General features: G+C 37.6%; 1 protein-coding gene across 4 annotated transcripts in view; it reads left to right on the plus strand.

Annotated features, from left to right (window-relative positions):
- TNPO3 (transportin 3) overlaps window positions 1–19,283 on the plus strand; it is an 83,150-nt gene that overhangs the window by 53,391 nt on the left and 10,476 nt on the right. For all 4 annotated transcript variants that reach the window (XM_057731257.1, XM_057731256.1, XM_057731255.1 and 1 more), the window contains 7 exons: window positions 636–712; window positions 2,215–2,275; window positions 3,128–3,268; window positions 5,519–5,635; window positions 6,492–6,586; window positions 8,140–8,296; window positions 9,437–9,604. In XM_057731257.1, coding sequence (XP_057587240.1) covers window positions 636–712; window positions 2,215–2,275; window positions 3,128–3,268; window positions 5,519–5,635; window positions 6,492–6,586; window positions 8,140–8,296; window positions 9,437–9,604 — 816 coding nt within the window. The remainder of the gene's footprint in view (window positions 1–635; window positions 713–2,214; window positions 2,276–3,127; window positions 3,269–5,518; window positions 5,636–6,491; window positions 6,587–8,139; window positions 8,297–9,436; window positions 9,605–19,283) is intronic.

Below are 19,283 nucleotides of genomic sequence, written 5' to 3' on the forward strand. Positions count from 1 at the left end.
GCTACAAATATGAAATAAGTATTCCAAAATCAGTAGATTTTCACTGTATCAGAAATACCATTTACAAGATACAGTGGGAAAAACACCATTCAAGTTAACAACCAAAACCATAACCTACTATCTTTCCTGAAGAGTGTGTAAAAATGTCAGCTCTTCTCAAATTACATTTATGGTGCAATAGCAGTGAACATACCAATGGCATTATTAGGAGAACTTGATGAAATGACTCTAAAGTTTATCTCTAATAATATGCTAGTAGAAGCATCTAAGAAATTTTAGGAAAGAAGAGTAAGGCAGCAACTTGCCTTCTTAAAATATGTTATGAAGCTATAATAATTTTGAAGCTTTATATTGTCTATAATATCGAATCATTGTAAGAGTAAATGGGAAAAAAAATGAAATGATACTGTTTTCCACTCCACAATGATCGTATAATAAAAGTTAATATGCATTGTTGGCCAGGATGCAGTAGGATGGAGGAAAACAATTTGCTAATATGAACTTAAAAGTTTTGACCATTTTGAGTAAGTTTGAGGAATCTGTTATAAGGAAATAATCAGAGATTGAGACAGAGGTTGATGTACAGGGGTGTATGTTGCTATAATGACTGGGTATTAATATCTCTGTCTCTTCAGCTGTTGTCTCAGGAGCCCAGCAACGGCATATCCTCAGATCCCACTGTGTTCTTAGATCGCCTTGCAGTAATATTTCGGTAAGAAGGGAGATGCTAGGTTCCTGCCCTGGGGTAAAAGCTCAGATGAGACCATTATGTACTGAAGTAAGGAAGTGTTTTTTTCTCCAACTTCTGAGTACCTCCTATAAACTCCCTCTGTCAGGAGACTAATTTAGTCTCCTATTACAATTGCAAAGGCAAATTCTAAGAATTTATTTTTGGTAGACCTTTGTCAAAAGACCCTTTAAAATGTAATTAATTCTTTTGGTCTCTAGATCAGTGATTCACAAACTTTAACATGCATCAAAGTTGCCTGTAGTACTTAAATTAACAAGGCAACAGCTTGCTGGGTCCCATTCCCAGAGTATCTGATGGATTGGATCTTGGATAGGACCCAAGAATTTAGATTTCTAATAAGTTCCCAGATGCTGTTATTTTTTATTCCGAGGACCACACTTTCAGAATCATTGCTATATAGTGTATGGGTACAAAAAAATAATGAAGCCTCTTCATTGAGCAGGTGAAATTAAACTTTCTTTGAAGTCAAGAGGAGCCTAATGATTAAAAAAGCATTAGAGTGACTGTTCAAAGAGAGTGACTGTGCAAAGAGTGATCCTTTCTTAGTTGCTTAATATAATTTATGACTCCCATAGGTGTAACTGGAATATCAATTAATAGTTGCATAAAAACCTATGTGGAAGAATTTAAAACTGAGGTGTTGTTTTAGCTTGTTATTTTTGTCTACATGTATCTTTCTCTGAGTTGGTATAATGCTTTCCTTATATAATTAGGGGAGCCCGGTTGCATGCCATTCTGAAAGCCTGTTAATAATAACTTTTATTTCACAATAAATGAAAGAAAATGTGCAAAAGGTGCATATGCCTTGATTTAAAGAAAATTAGATTTTTATTGAGTTGCTGTTGAGCTTTTTGAAATTAAAGAATTTTTCTCCTTTAAAGAGGTTGGTAGCTAATCATTGTTTTTTTGTTTGTTTGTTTTTCCTGCTTTCCTTCATATCACTGGATTCTAGAACTAGACCAATAGTTGGCTTCAATGTATTGTGGGTGGGCCCATATTGTGTATCATTGGGTTTAAGCTAGAACCATGAGAAACATCTTTGGTAGACCAGAGTTCTTAAAGCTTTTGCCTTTTAATGCTGGGAATGAAGCAGTACTTGGTTTCTCATAGTGAATTCAGACAACCTGAATGTATTTATTAATTTGAAAGAAACTACATATGCAGGTTTATAAAGGGAAGGAAAATGAAAAGGATAGACCATGTACCCAGAGTTAGATTGAATTTACATCTTATAGTAGAAGGCGGCAAAAAAATTGATAGGATGATTAAACTGTGCTTGTGTTTGAAAAGAGTAGGAGGAAAAGGTATTGAGTCTTAAGAATAACTTTACTATCTGGTTTTCCTTAAGGTTTTCCTTAATTGGTGAGAATGATACCAAGTAAGCTGACAGGGATTAGGGCTCTGTCTGGGTCCTTGCTGAAATTGCTCTTCTTTCACTAATTTGGGCCGTTATCTTTCCCCAGACACACCAATCCCATTGTGGAAAATGGACAGACTCATCCATGCCAAAAAGTCATACAGGAAGTAAGTGCTAATGGATGCCTGTGATCTTCCATTTTCCTTATAAGGCTCTGGGTAACTAGGTTCATAGGAAGATTCAATTTGTTGATAGGCTTTAAATATCAATGAAAAGAGGAACAGAACCATCCAGATAAATATTTTTGATTTTAGATTTGGTAAGAAAACAGGCTGTGGGGAAATGCACTGAAAGGCCAAAAGTAGGGAGAGACTAACTGTGTTAACCTTAGAGTTGCTGGGATTCCTGATCATTACTGGCAGAATGTTTTTGACAGAGCCACTTAACCATCATAGTTAGTTTCCTCTTTGATAATGTACTTCTTTGCACTTCTTTTAAAGACAGGGTAATGTAAGGATCAGAGGGCATGTTTTGAGAAGTGCTTTTCAGACTTCAGGGGGGAAACATGAAATATCCTTAAGTATTCAATGGTATCAAATCTTGCCATTTCCTTAACTCTAGTCCTTTTGTTCAAGGTCTTCCAACTTCTTGAAACTGTCTTTAAATATCTCTTCCTCTGTAACTCATTCTCCTCCTTCCCATCCTAAATAAGGAAGTCCAGAGTTTAGGAAAATATGTCTCTTTGTCTTTTAGTAAAGTTAGACATACTCCTCTTCTGTTGTAAAGAGTCATTGTCATTGTGCTTCCCTTGAGAAGTGGTGGTTTTGGTGATGGATAGTATATGGAACCTCAGCACATGTATACATACCCACTGACCAGAATCAGGCCACATGTGTTCGTATAAAGAAAGATTTTTCCAAATTATTTAAAAGCCAAATCAGTTGTTACCAACTTGGGAGCATTTTTTTAGCTCTTAGTTCATTATTTTCTTTCTTGTGCTCTTTTCACTTTTGACTCAGATATGGCCAGTTTTATCTGAGACTCTAAATAAGCACCGGGCTGATAATCGAATTGTAGAGCGTTGTTGCAGGTGCCTCCGTTTTGCTGTTCGCTGTGTAGGCAAAGGATCTGCAGCCCTGCTGCAGCCACTAGTCACACAGGTGAGTTCTCCACAAGAGGGAAGATGTAAGGTATTCAGAATTTTGAAATAGCCTTTAGAACAGAAACTCTGCTGATAAAATGAAACACTTTTGTATTTCTTACATACAAACTAAAAAATGTTTGAAAGAGATAAGTAGTGCCTGTGGTAGGTATGTTATTTATAAGGCAAATAGCCTGTAATCTGTATAGTGATAGTCTAAATAGCAGCACATTTCAGTGTGAAATTCGGAAATGGGAATGACCTTAATGCTCAGCTCTTACATACCAATGTTAAGCATTTTATATTAATTTCCTTTTTAAAAATGTGGCAAGTCAAACTTTGCTATTTCTGGCCCAAAGAGATTTTCTTCTTTCTAAACTATAGTTAGTTGTTCACATAAGTCTTATTTGTCAAGAAATAAATTTGACTCTTTCTATCACCAAGATTGGTACATAATTATGATGGTGTGACTCATACATGGCTCTCTGAGATCATATTCATGTCTAGGATATTCTTTATGAGACACCTATGATTAGTGACTTAATTCACTAAGTAATTTATATTGGTGTTAACTCTACAGCAGGGCCAACACTAGATTTAGGCAAGTGAGGTGCCATGGGCACAGAATTGATGGAGGTGAGGCAAAGTGCCAATCCTGCATTTGCAGGACTCTGAGCAAGTACCTTCTCAAATTTTGCACTCATGCCATGAGGAGAACTACCACAGGGCTTCAGGCTAGACCCCCAACCCCCACCCCCAACCTGAAGTGACCTTTCTCCACCTGGGCAGGGCATCTTATCAGGCTGACCCTGACAGTGAATGCCCCCTCAAGTTCTGCCTCACTCTTAAAGAAGCTCTTAACCTGAGCCAGGGTCATGCTGTTGCAGTGTCAGTTGGCACTTACATGACCATGCCTCCTTAAATTATAGATTTGGTTAGTTTGTACAGGTAAATATTTTAACAGAATTTTAATTTTTAGTGATTTTCTGCATTTACTATACCCTGAGTACAACAATGTATGTTTGCATTTAGGCTGTATCTACCTCTGGTCAGGTGTCCCCTTCAGTGCAATACGTTCTGGGTCCAATACAATATGATTTAATTGCCCTTTGCTATTGGAGGGTACTGTCATGACTTATTCTTTTATTGCAGTAACGTAGTGTAGCATCTTATATAGGAAGTGTGTTCTAAAGTCAGTACATGTGACAAAAACCCATAAATTTGAGGTCAGTAAACTATAGCCAGTGGGCCTGCCACCTGTTTTTGTAAATAAAGTTTTACTGATAGTCATGCTTATTCATTTAAATATAGTTTACTGGCCATTTTTGTGCTACAGTGGCAAAGTTAAACAGTCAAAAGATTTTAAGGCCAACAGAGCCTAAAACTTTTACCATCTGGCCCTTTAAGAAAAAGTTTGCCAACGTGTAACTTATTAAGTACAGCATATAGTTTTGAGTATACAACACTGAGCAGATTCATAGCTCCCATCTTATATTCTTTTCATGGTATGTGCTGATAAAAGCCAGTTACTCTACTCTTCTGCTCCCACCAAGCTCAAAGAATTGAATTTATATAATAAGATCAATACATGTGTGTTGTGATGGGCTTTTTTTTTTAATGCTGTACCACGGGGCTTGTGATCTTAGTTCCCCAGCCAGGGATTGAACCCAGGGCCCCCAGGGCAGTAAAAGTGCTGAGTCCTAACCACTGGACCACCAGGGAATTCTCATGTGATGGCATTTTAAATAGATGAATGTACAGTGGTCTCTCAATTTTGGAGGATAGTAGGGTAAAAATCCTTAACAAATAATTTTATTTAAATATTTACATTACATTGTATTAAAATTGTTAATATTTTGTTCCTGCTATGGTGGTTTTTTAAAAAAAGAATTATCTTTAATGCAAGTAAGAGAGCAACCTGTAGGTTGGAAAATTTAGGTATACTCTGTTAGGGTTTTTGCAAATATTACACAAGCCTTGGATAAGAATTCTTTAATGGTTCCAGCTTGAAGTAAATATTATACAATTCTCCTACAGCATTGTTTTGGAAAGATGAAAGGTCAAAAGCTTGAAAGAACTCTAAATAGAGTACTTGAAAACTATTGAAGAATTGAGCCCTATGTTTTAGAAAATGTTGCCAACAAGCTTTACTCTGTTGTCTTAAGGAAAAGAGACCGATCTATCTCAGAATTTCTTCCTCCAGATAGCTACCTAAGCTGATACTTTTTGAGGGGTAAAGAATTGAACTAATTGGTTTTTCCCTTGGCAGATGGTGAATGTTTACCATGTACATCAGCATTCCTGTTTCCTGTACCTTGGTAGTATCCTTGTGGATGAGTATGGCATGGAAGAGGGCTGTCGGCAGGGACTACTAGACATGCTCCAGGTATGTTTTCTTGGAGGGTCTAAAGGTCTAGCAGTGTGTTCTTCACCATGTCTTTAATTCTGTTGCTTCTTCATGTTTCTTTCCCAGGGATGATGATTTGCTAATGGTAGGGAGGTAGAACTTACTAGTTGTTCTACCACTGGACAGGCCTGCTTGGGAGAATGAGAGAGAGACTGACCACACAAATGTACTGGTCATTAGTTATTACTGTCTAATTTATACTTTCCAGAGATAGGACTTTTTTTGGAGGGTAGGAAGGTGGGCAAGTGAATTGAAAATAAAGGATCTGTAAGCTCAAGCATGATTCTGTTTTTAATTTCTTGCCTACAACAGCCAGTGAGCTAGTTTACTTAGCAGGGATGGTCTTAGGGTAAATAGGCACTGGAAAAGGCTTGTGATACACTGCTTTTACCCGCTCCTAGTCACAGAGGGGGGGAATAGATAAGGGAGTTAGATCATGATGCTCCTTTTCCCTAAATGTCTTTCCCTTTAAAATTGACATTTCATAGTTATTATTATTAAAACGTCAGTTACTCCCTTAGTGGGCCAGACCATATCTAGTATATAAGCAGTCTTCACTTTCAGAAACTTCTGAAACTTTGAGATGACATCTGTCCAATTTCATCAACAGAAATCTATACCCTCAACCCTTTCTGAAATGTGCACTTTATATGTGAAGACTGTTTTTGTCAACTGAGAAAGATTTATGGCTTCCCTTTCTTGATCTGATTCTCATCATAGTCTTTTTCTTTTCTTTTCCATGCTTCCCCTCTTTGTATATGTTACGATATTTAGCAAGTCTGAATCCTGTGACATTTATTTACAAGCATTTGTTTTAAAATCACTTCTGTTCTAGGCACTGTGCGTCCCTACCTTTCAGCTCTTAGAACAGCAGAATGGGCTCCAGAATCACCCTGACACTGTGGATGACCTGTTCAGGCTAGCCACCAGGTCAGTCCTTCTGAAGAACAACCCTTTCTTTTATTGCTCATCCCCATCACTGCTTGGTCTTGTCACCTAACACTTAACTGTCTCCTTCTCTGTAAAATGAGATAAGAGGAGTAGGTAGATTAATGATTTATAACCCAAAGTTAAATTGTGAACCAGAATATTCCCATAAATGAAGAAGAGTAGGGGACTTCCCTGGTGGCACAGTGGTTAAGAATCCACCTGCCAATGCAGGGGACACAGGTTTGATCCCTGGTCCAGGAAGATCCCATGTGCTGCGGAGCAGCTAAGCCCGTGAGCCACAACTACTGTGCCTGCATGCTGCAAATGCTGAAGCCCTCATACCTAGAGCCTGTGCTCTACAACAAGAGAAGCCACCAGAATGAGAAGCCCGAGCACTGCAATGAAGAGTGGCCCCCACTTGCCGCAACTAGAGAAAGCCCGCCGGCAGCAATGAAGACCAAATACAGCCAAAATAAATAAATAAAATTTTTAAAAAAAGAAGAAGAAAAAGAGTTGGATGAGAACAGGGGAAAATAACTGATTTCCTTTCATGAGGGGGGGAACATACCCAAGACAATAAAAATGAACTTTGCAAGAACATTTGACTAGACAGTCTCTAGAATTCCATGTAGTTTTAACATTTTATGCTACTATGATGTCATGCTTCACTTAAACTTTTTCCTTGAGAAGCTTAGCATCCTTTAGGTATAATCATATCTCAGAGTAAAAAATTCTTAGGCTTTTAAGGTGCCTTAGAAGTTATCTGGTACTGTACTTTGGTACTGTACTTCCCAGCTCTACCCCTAACCTGCCACCCCACTTGTTGCTTAGATTCCTTTTGCTGGTAACACTGACATTTGTATTCATTCTTAGCCCCAAGCTCAGTAATTTGAACCAGATCAGTTAGTAATGAACACTGTTTTTTGTTAGTTTTGGACAAGTTAGAAAAACTTTTTTTTTTTTTGAGTTGGTATGAGAGAATTGCTGGGTGGACTGTCAACCTGTTTTCCCAGTGTGTTCCCTGAAAAATTAATCTCTAGAGATGCTCTTTGCACAAATGGTTGCCTGGCAAAATAAATTGGAACAATATTTTATCTTTTTCTTAGAGATTCTTTATGAACATTAGAGGATCTGAGAGAATTGAGTGGGTAGTAGAGTTCCCATATACCCCTAGCTTCCCCCCTCTTTCCCCCGCAACCTCCCTTACTGTCAACATCCCCCACCAGAGTGGTCCATTTGTTAGAACTGATAAACCTCCATTGACACTCATTTTTTAAAGTCCCTAGTTTACATTACAGTTCTGTCTTGGTAGTGTCCTTTCTGTGGGTTTGGACAAATGTATAATGATATATATCCACCATTATAGTATTATACAGAATAGTTTTACTACCCTAAAAATCTCGCATGCCTCACCTATTCATCCCCCTACCCCCCACTCCCTCAATCCCTAGCAACAGCTGATCTTTTTACTGTCTCTATAGTTTTTCCTTTTACCCTGGCTGCTTTTATAGCCTAATCCTGTCATTTATACCTAGCTTGTCTTTCCACACCAGGTTTATTCAGCGTAGCCCTGTTACCTTGCTGAGGAGCCAAGTTGTCATCCCTATCTTACAGTGGGCCATTGCCTCTACTACCCTGGACCACCGGGATGCCAATTGTAGTGTCATGAGGTTCCTGCGAGACCTCATCCATACAGGGGTAGCCAATGATGTAAGTATAAACAATGTAGTGTTTCTACTTTGTAGCTCATTGTCTTCTCGTATCTCTTTCTCATTCCTTAGGGGAAAACCAACTTCTCCTTATTTGAATTGTGTTGGTAGACATATTCCATAGTTGATCATTCAGTAACCAAAATATCAACTAGTAGATTTAAGACAACCTATACTAAGTGTTGTAAGTTTTATCAACTAGTCTAAAATTCTCTCTGCTCCCAAGCCATTTGGTGTCTAATCGAAGAGAGAAATAGATACAGTTAAAAAGAATTAAACAACAGCAACCAGGCAATATTTGATTCTCAGATAAGTGATAAGTCATGATTGCTATGAGATCAGAGGAGGGAAAACTCTTTGGAAAGAAGTAGGTTGGAATAGCTTTCTGAAAGAGGAGGGACCTCAGTGGAGCCATTTGGATGGATTGGAAAGGGGAGGAAAATCTAACTGGGTATAAGTCATAATCAGAGCAAGTCTGGATAGTACTAAGTATGCTAGTAGACACTTAAGAGACCTTTTTGGCTGGAGTAGTAAGGTGGTTCACAAAATTTTCCAAGGTAGATTGGACTAGATGTGGAGTAGAAATGAATGTAAGGGAGAGCAGTGAAGAAGTAAGCAAGTATATGAGTAGACTAATTATTGAAGGATTTTGACAGTAAAAAGAGAGAGGGAAAAGAAGAAAATAACTAGAAGTGAAAGGCACTTTAAAAGTTTTGTTTTCAACATATTAGAAATCTTATATTCAGAGACTAAGAAGGAAGAAAATAAGATTTTTTTGATAGAAAAATTAGATATCTGATAAAAGTTGTCTTTTTTCAGTTGCTTTTTAAAAAAGGAAGTAGGGATACTTTAAATTATTTTTTACAGGAAAAAAAGGGTTAAGAAAATCGCTACCCTTAATCTCTAACCATTGTTTCTCTTCTGTGTTCTATTCATGGAAAACCTAAGGGTTACCGTTAATCTCAGCTAAAGCCCATGCCCATCTCCTTGAAACTAAACTCTTATATTTTCTTCCTGGTGACAGAACATTTAGTGGATCTTGTGAATCCAGCTGTTATATATACTTTCTTCCCCGGGAAAGAGTACTTGCTCTTTGGAAAGTTGAAATTAGAATTTTCCTATTGTTCCTGTTTTCTTACAGCATGAAGAAGACTTTGAATTACGGAAAGAATTGATTGGACAGGTGATGAACCAGCTTGGACAGCAACTTGTAAGCCAGCTGCTTCACACATGCTGCTTTTGTCTCCCCCCATACACCCTACCAGATGTGGCTGAAGTGCTCTGGGAGATCATGCAGGTTGACAGACCGGTAAGGTTGTTTTCAGAAGGAACCCACTTTCAGTCCTAAATAGCTCCTTGAGAGGCTGACTATAACTTTGAAACCAGTCCAGTTATGTGTTCACGGAACCTAATTTAGGTATATTGCTAAGTTAATTGTTAAATGAAGGGACCTATAAAAGACTTCTTGAAAATATGTTTGTATCATTGTCATAGGGTTTATGTATTACCAAAAGTGAATACTATGCATTGAATTCAGCTGTCTGGCTGGCCAGTGGGAAATTTGTTCACTTGTGAAAGATGTCTGTATTACAGGTTATTCAAGAAGTGTTAATTCACTTCAAGTACTTTAGATAGCCGTGTATGGTTCCTTGGTAATAAATCTAGCCCCAGAGCACTTGGAGGCGTATGGATATAAAACTAGCCCACAGTCTCTATCTAGCTGGATTTGTTTCCCGTTTGGATTTATTTATATCCTGTTTCAGTTCTTGAACCAGGTTTTTTTTATCACCTGAGCATGCAAGTTTTTTTTAGGCTATCCAGTAATGTCCAACTATTTTCAGTACTGGGTCACATGATTATAAATCAGGTTATGTGTACTACATGAAAGTTTTGAGCATAATGGTAACATATAGTATAGCCTGTAAATTATTTTTTTAATGGAGTTTATAATTTTTAATATTAATATAAAAGTATTTCAGAAAAGTACACAGTTCAGCCTGGATAAAATAAGCTGACTTGAACCACGGGAAAATCCAAATCAAGATACATAAGTATCTTACAACTTTTAAGTCCATGTACATCTTAATGTTATATCTCTTGTTTTATATCACTGATTGCAGTTCTTAGCCTCAATTTCAGCAGTTTCACAAAGAGCACACTTTCACTCTTGGACTCTAATGTTACTGAGCCAAAGGTTCTGCCTAGTCTTAGATTTGTGTGTTCATCTCCAGAGTTCAGTGATTAGTGTAAATTGTTTTAGCAGGCATATCCATTACTTGATCGTTAGCTTGGTCAAAGGAAAAACAATCACATGTAGGGTAGATGGCAGGTGCGTAATGGATTTCTAACATTTTCCTCTAGGTTTCTACTTCAGAAACAGCCCCATGAACCTTAATTCTGTGAGGCTCCTGTGTGACTTTGGTTTCATCAAATAGCTCTGCAATTCTTCCATTAGCTCAGGTGCTTTAGGAATGAATAGTACTTATAGTTCCCTTGTTGATTGTTCAGTACACCTGTTCCATTTCAATCTGATACATTAGTATTTTTGTTTTTTCTAAAAAGTACTCTGTGAGCCCCTGGGGATGTCACTGATAAGAGAAATAAAATTTCCATATACTCTTACTTTTTAATATATCTACTTGGCTTCCAGGTAACAAAAACTTATTATGTGCATTTAACTTTACAAAAAATTTTGGGTTTGTAGGCATACAGATAAGTGCTAAAGAAGAAAATGAGAATGGCAGTTTGGGGCAGGAACAGAAACCAAGTAGCGTGTGCTCTTTTTTTTTTTTTAACTTTTTATTTGTTTATTTTTTTACAATAAACTGCATATATTTAGAGTGTACAATTTGGTATCCCAGTCTCCCAACTCGTTCCCCCCCGCAACCCTCCCCGCTTTCCCTTTTGGTATCCATATGTTTGTTCTCTACATCTGTGTCTCTGTTTCTGCCTTGCAAACCGGTTGATTTGTACCATTTTTCTATAGTCCACATATATGTGTTAATATACAATATTTGTTTTTCTCTTTCTGACTCACTTCACCCTGTATGACAGTCTCTAGGTCCATCCATGTCTCTACAAATGTCCCAGTTTCATTGCTTTTTACAGCTGAGTAATATTCCATTGTATGTATGTACCACATCTTCTTTATCCATTCATCTGTTGATGGACATTTAGGTTGCTTCCATATCCTGGTTATTGTAAATAGTGCTGCAATGAACATTGGAGTGCATGTGTCCCTTTGAACTGTGATGTTCTCTGGGTATATGCCCAGTAGTGGGATTGCTGGGTCATATGGTAGTTCTGTTTTTAGTTTTGCAAGGAACCTCCATACTGTTTTCCATAGTGGCTGTATCAATTTACGTTCCCACCAGCAATGCGAGAGCGTTCCTTTTTCTTCACACCCTCTCCAGCATTTACTGTGTGTAGATTTTCTTATGATGCCCATTCTAACCAGTGTGAGGTGATACCTCATTGTTGTTTTGATTTGCATTTCTCTAATAATTAGTGATGTTGAGGAGCAGCTTTTCATGTGCTTCTTGGCCATCCGTATGTCTTCTTTGGAGAAATGCCTATTTAGGTCTTCTGCCCATTTTTTGCTTGCGTTGTTTATTTTTTTGATATTGAGCTGGATGAACTGTTTATATATTTTGGAGATTAATCCTTTGTCTGTTGATTCGTTTGCAAATATTTTTTCCCATTCTGAGGGTTGTCTTTTCGTCTTGCTTATAGTTTGCTTTGCTGTGCAGAAGCTTTGAAGTTTCATTAGGTCCCACTTATTTATTTTTGTTTTTATTTCCATTATTCTAGGGGGTGGATCAGAAAAGATCTTGCTGTTATTTGTGTCGAAGAGTGTTCTTCCTATGTTTTCCTCTAGGAGTTCTATAGTGTCTGGCCTTACATTTAGGTCTTTTATCCATTTTGAGTTTATTTTTGTGTATGGTGTTAGGAAGTGTTCTAATTTCATTCTTTACACGTAGCTGTCCAGTTTTCCCAGCACCACTTATTGAAGAGACTGCCTTTTCTCCATTGTATATCCTTGCCTCCTTTGTCATAGATTAGTTGACCATAGTTTATCTCTTGGCTTTCTATCCTGTTCCATTGATCTATATTTCTGTTTTTGTGCCAGTATCATACTGTCTTGATCACTGTAGCCTTATAGTATAGCCTGAAGTCAGGAAGCCTGATTCCCCCAACTCCGTCTTTCCTTCTCAAGATTGCTTTGGCTATTCGGGGTCTTTTGCGTTTCCATACAAATTGTAAAATTTCTTGTTCTAGTTCTGTGAAAAATGCCACTGGTAATTTGACGGGGATTGCATTGAATCTGTAAATTGCTTTCGGTAGTATAGTCATTTTCACAGTGTTGATTCTTCCAATCCAAGAACATGGTATGTCCCTGCATCTGTTTGTGTCATCTTTGATTTCTTTCATTAGTGTCTTATAGTTTTCTGAGTACAGGTCTTTTACCTCCTTGGTTAGGTTTATTCCTAGGTATTTGATTCTTTTTGTTGCAATGGTGAATGGGATTGTTTCCTTAATTTCTCTTTCTGATCTTTCATTGTTGGTGTATAGAAATGCAAGAGATTTCTGTGTGTTAATTTTGTATCCTGCAACTTTACCAAATTCATTGATTACCTTGAGTAGTTTTCTGGTGGCATCTTTAGGATTTTCTATGTATAGTATCATGTCATCTGCAAGCAGTGACAGTTTTACTTCTTCTTTTCCAATTTGGATTCCTTTTATTTCTTTTTCTTCTCTGATTGCTGTGGCAAGGACTTCCAAAACTATGTTGAATAGTAGTGGCGAGAGTGGACATCCTTGTCTTGTTCCTGATCTTAGAGGGAATGCTTCCAGTTTTTCACCATTGAGAATGATGTTTGCTGTGGGTTTGCTGTGGGTTTGTCATATATGGCCTTTATTATGTTGAGGTAGGTTCCCTCTATGCCCACCTTCTGGAGAGTTTTTATCATAAATGGGTGTTGAATTTTGTCAAAAGCTTTTTCTGCATCTATTGAGATGATCATGTGGTTTTTATCCTTCAGTTTGTTAATGTGATGTATCACATTGATTGATTTGCATATATTGAAGAATCCTTGCATTCCAGGGATAAACCCCACTTGATCATGGTGTATGATTGTTTTAATGTGTTGTTGGATTCTGTTGGCTAGTATTTTGTTGAGGATTTTTGCATCTAAATTCATCAGTGATATTGGTCTGTAGTTATCTTTTTTTGTAGTATCTTTGTCTGGTTTTGGTATCAGGGTGATGGTGGCTTCATAAAATGAGTTTGGGATTGTTCCTTCCTCGGCAATTTTTTGGAAGAGTTTGAGAAGGCGGGGTGTTAGCTCTTCTCTAAATGTTTGATAAAATTCACCTGTGAATCCATCTGGTCCTGGACTTTTGTTTGTTGGGAGATTTTTAATCACAGTTTCAATTTCATTACTCGTGATTGGTCTGTTCATATTTTCTATTTCTTCCTGTTTCAGTCTTGGAAGGTTATACTTTTCTAAGAATCCGTCCATTTCATCCAGGTTGTCCATTTTATTGGCATATAGTTGCTTGTGGTAATCTCTTGTGGTGCTTTTTATTTCTGTGGTGTCCGTTGTAACTTCTCCTGTTTCATTTCTAATTTTATTGATTTGAGTCCTCTCCCTCTTTTTCTTGATGAGTCTTGCTAGAGGTTTATTGATTTTATTTATCTTCTCAAAGAACCAGTTTTTAGTTTTATTGATTTTTGCTATTGTTTTCTTTGTTTCTATTTCATTTATTTCTGCTCTGATCTTTATGTTTTCTCTCTGTCTACTAACTTGGGGTTTTGTTTGCTCTTCTTTCTCTAGTTTCTTTAGGTGTAAGGTTAGATTGTTTATTTGGGATGTTTCTTGTTTCTTGAGGTAGGATTGTATCGCTATAAACTTCCCTCTTAGAACTGCCTTTGCTGCATCCCATAGGTTTTGGATCATTGTGTTTTCATTGTCATTTGTCTCTAGGTATTTTTTGATTTCCTCTTTGATTTCTTCAGTGATCTGTTGGTTATTTAGTAGCGTATTGTTTAGCCTCCATGTGTTTGTGTTTTTTACAGTTTTTTTTCTGGTAGTTGATTTCTAATCTCATAGCATTGTGGTCAGAAAAGATGCTTGATACAATTTCAATTTTCTTGAATTTACCAAGGCTTAATTTATGACCCAAAATGTGATCTATCCTGGAGAATGTCCCATGTGCACTTGAGAAGAATGTGTAATCTGCTGTTTTTGGATGTAATGTCCTATAGATATCTATTAAATCAAGCTGATTTATTGTGTCATTTAAAGCTTATGTTTCCTTATTAATGTTCTGTCTGGATGATCTGTCCATTGTGTAAGTGGGGTGTTAAAGTCCCCCACTATGATTGTGTTACTGTCGATTTTCTCTTTCTTAGTTGTTAGCATTTGCCTTATGTATTGAGGCACTCCTATATTGGGTGCATAGATATTTATAATTGTTATCACTTCTTGGATTGATCCCTCAATCTTTATGTAGTATCCTTTCTTGTCTCTTGTAACATTTTGTATTTTAAAGTCTATTTTATCTGATATGAGTATCGCTACTCCATGTTTCTTTTGATTTCCATTTGCATGGAATATCTTTTTCCATCCCCTCACTTTCAGTCTGTATGTGTCCCTAGGTCTGAAGTGGATCTCTTGTGGACAGCATATATATGGGTCTTGTTTTTGTATCCATTCAGCCAGTCTGTGTCTTTTGGTTGGTGCATTTAGTCCATTTACATTCAAGGTAATTATCGATATGTGTGTTCCTATTACCATTTTCTTAATGGTTTTGGGTTTGTTTTTGTAGGTCCTTTTCTTTTCTTATGTTTCCCGCTTAGAGAAGTTCCTTTAGCATTTGTGGTAAGGCTGGTTTGGTGGTGCTGAATTCTCTTAGCTGTTGCTTGTCTGTAAAGCTTTTGATTTCTCCATTGAATCTGAATGAGATCCTTGCTGGGTAGAGTATTCTTGGTTGTAGATTCTTCCCTTTCATCACTTTAAATATATCATGCTACTCCCTTCTGGCTTGCAGAGTTTCTGCTGAGAAATCAGCTGTTACCCTGATGGGAGTTCCCTTGTATGTTATTTGTCATTTTTCCCTTGTTGCTTTTAATAACTTTTCTCTGTCTTTCATTTTTGTCAGCTTGACTACTATATGTCTTGGTGTGTTTCTCCTTGGGTTTATCCTGCCTGGGACTCTCTGCGCTTCCTGGACTTGGGTAGCTGTTTCCTTTCCCATGTTAGGGAAGTTTTCAAGTATAATCTCTTTCAGTATTTTCTCAGGTCCTTTCTCTCCCTCTTCTCCTTCTGGGACCCCTATAATGCGAATGTTGGTGCGTTTAACATTGTCCCAGAGGTCTCTTAGGCTGTCTTCAGTTCTTTTCATTCTTTTTTCTTTATTCTTTTCCACATTCGTGATTATCACCATTCTGTCTTCCAGGTCACTTATTCGTCCTTCTGCCTCAGTTAATTTGCTATTGGTTCCTTCTAGTGTATTTTTCATTTCAGTTATTGTGTTGCATATCTCTGTTTGTTTGTTGTTTAATTCTTCTAGGTCTTTGGTAAACTTTTCTTGCAACTTTTCAATCTTTGCATCCAATCTTTTTTCAAAGTCCTGGATCATCTTCACCATCATTATTCTGAATCCTTTTTCCGGAAGAGTGCCTACCTCCTCTTCATTTAGTTGTTTTTCTGCTGTTTTATCCTGTCCCTTCATCTGGAACAAAGTCTTTTGCCTTTTCATTTTCTCTCTGTCTTTCTGTGGCTGTGATTTTCAGTTCCACAAGATGAAATAGTGCTGATACTGTTTGATTCTGCTGTCTGCCCTCTTGTGGAGGAAGCTGTCTAGGAGGCTCGTGGGTGCTTCCTGATGGGAGGGACTGATGGTGGGTTGGGCTGGGTGGGTAGACCTCAGTAAAACTTTAATCTGATTTGGTGGGTGGAGCTTAGTGACACTTTAATTTGCTTGTCTGCCAGTGGCTGGGGCTGTGTTCCCACCCTGGTGGTCGTTTGGCCTGAGGCGACCCAGCCCTGGAGCTTACAGGCTTTTTGGTGGAGCTAGCTAATGGTGGACTCTGGAAGGGCTCATGCCAATGAGCACTTCTCAGAACCCCTGCTGCCAGTGCCCCTGTCTCCTCGGTGAGCCACAGCTGCCCCCCACCTCTGCAGGCAACCCTCCAACACCAGCAGGTAGGTCTGGTTCAGTCTCCTATGGGATCACTGCTCCTTCTCCCTGGGTCCTGGTGAGCACACTTTTTTATGTGCCCTGCAAGAGTGGAGTCTCCATTTTCCCCAGTCCTGTGGAGGTCCTACAATCAAATCCCACTGGCTTTCAAAGTCTGATTCTCTGGGGATTCCTCCTCCTGTTGCTGGACTGCCAGGTTAGGAAGCCTGATGTGGGGCTCAGAACCCTCAGGACTTCTGCGGTATAACTGTTCTCCAGTTTGTGAGTCCCCCACCCAGCATTTATGGGATTTGATTTTAATGCGATTGCGCCCCTCCTACCATCTCATTGCAGCTTCTCCTTTGTCTCTGGATGTGGGGTGGGGTTTTTTTGGTGAGTTCCAGTGTCTTTCTGTCGATGGTTGTTCAGCAGTTAGTTGTAATTCCGGTGGTCTTGCAAGAGGGAGTGAGCGCATGTCCTCCTACTCTGCCATCTTGATTCTTCTCCCTGTGTGCTCTTAAGTTTACTATGTACCCACTGAATTGCTAAGTAATTTAAAAGTGATTGTTAAAATAGATAACCAACAAGGACCTCCTATATAGCACAGGGAACTCTACTCAATATTCTGTAATAACCCAAATGGGAAAAGAACTTGAAAAAAGAGTAGATGCATGTATATGTATAACTGAATCACTTTGCTGTACACCTGAAATTAATACAACATTGTTAATCAACTATACTGCAGTATAAAATAAAATTTTTTAAAAAAAGTGATTGTTTTCTGTAAACACCAACTTAAAACTGAGTTTTTGTAAAGGAACTCTTACATAAATTTGGGTTGTCTGTACGCTATAGACTGATTGAAATTGTAACTAAGAATATAAGTTAGAAGAAACTTAACATTCTTGAGCACATTCTTAATCATACATTCTCAAAATTCAGCACAGATTCTTCACTACCAGCTTTGTCTCTTGACTTGAATATTTTGAGGAATAATTGACATACATCAGTGTATAAGTTTCAGCTAATATTCATCTTCTCATATGGACACAATAAAAAGAAAAGAAGGAAAAAAATTTTCTCCTTTTGACGAGAACTCATAGGATTTACTTTCTTAGCAGTTTTCCTGTGTATCATACAGCAGTGTTAGCTATAGTCATCATGTTGTGCATTACATCCCTAGTACTTATGTGTCTTATAACTGGAAGTTTGACCTTTTAATCACCTTCTTCCAATTTCTCCTACCCCACTTTTTGCCTCTGGTAACCACAAGTCTGATTTCTTTTTCTAGATTCCACATATAAGTGAGATCATACAGTATTTGTCTTTAACTTATTTTACTTACTGTAATGCCTTTAAGGTCATCCATGTTGTCAAAAATGGTAGGATTTCCTTGTTTTTTATGACTGAATAATAATAGCCATTTAGTCTTTAATCCATTTTGAGTTACTTCTTTATCTATTCATCCATCCACAGACACTTAGGTTGTTTCCGTGTCTTGGCTATTGTAAATAATGCTCCTATGAACATGGGGTGCAGATATCTTTTCAAGTTAGTGTTTTCATTGCCCTTGGATGTATCCCCAGAAGTAGAATTACTGGATCATATTGCAGCTGTATTTAATTCTTTGAGGACCCTCCATACTGTTTTCCGTAGTGGCTATACCAATTTACAATCCCACCAGCAGTGTACAAGGATTCCATTTTCTCCACATCCATGCCAGCATTTATTATCTCTTATCTTTTTGATCATGACCATTCCAACAGATGTGAAAACGATATCTCTTTATAGTTTTAATTTACATTTCCGAAATGATTAATGATGTAGAGCTTTTTTTCATGTACCTGTTGGCTTTTCGTATATCCTCTTTAGAGAAATGTTTGTTGAGGTCGTTTGCCCAGTTTTTAATTGGGCTGTTTGTTTTTTTGCCAGACTGGTAGAGGTTTTCTGTGGGTTGTTTCTTTTGGGTTGTTTCTTTGGATTGTTAGTATTTTAGATACTAACCTCTTATCAGGTATATGGTTTGCAAATGTTCTTTCCCATTCCTGGATTGTCTTTTTACCTTGTTGATGGTTTCTTTTGCTGTGCAGAAGCTTTTTAGTTTGATGTAGTTTCATTTGTTTGTTTTTATTTTGCCGCTAGTGCTTCAGATGTCATAGCCAAAAAATCATTGCCAAGACCCATGTCAGAGTGCTTTAGGCCTTTGTATTCTTCTAGAAGTTTCATGGTTTCAGGTCTTACATTTAGTCTTTAATCCATTTTGAGTTACTTTTTGTGAGTGGTGAAAGATATGAGTCCAGTTTCTTTCGTTTACATGCGAATATACAATTATCCCAGCACTACTTATTGAAAAGACTGTCATTTCTACATTGGATATTCTCATCTCCTTTGTCAAATATTAGTTGACAGTATATAGTTTAGTTTCTTACTGTTCTTCTTTTGGAGGATAGTATAGTTAACTCATGGGTAGTTTTGGATGCCAAAACTTTGTCAGTTAAGGGTTCATTCTTCCTGTTTGCCTGTTTTTGTCTGAGTGTTGTCTTCCTTTAAGGCAGTGCTTGGAGAATTATGCAGTACTTTTTTTAAGCATTTATAGTGGAATATTTACTTTGGCTCTAGTCTGTTGTGGTCATAAATTAACATAATGGGAAAACACATAATGCAAAAAATTTAGGAAGTTATTTTACAGCTGAAAACTATGACCAGAGCATACATCCTGCTTAAAGAAGGCATGAAGGAAAACTAGAGTGCTCTCAAAGACGAACATTATTATTATTAAATAGGAATTTTTAATAAATAAAATG

Source organism: Hippopotamus amphibius, chromosome 4, assembly GCF_030028045.1.
Source record: "Hippopotamus amphibius kiboko isolate mHipAmp2 chromosome 4, mHipAmp2.hap2, whole genome shotgun sequence".
Taxonomy (NCBI): Eukaryota; Metazoa; Chordata; class Mammalia; order Artiodactyla; family Hippopotamidae; genus Hippopotamus; species Hippopotamus amphibius.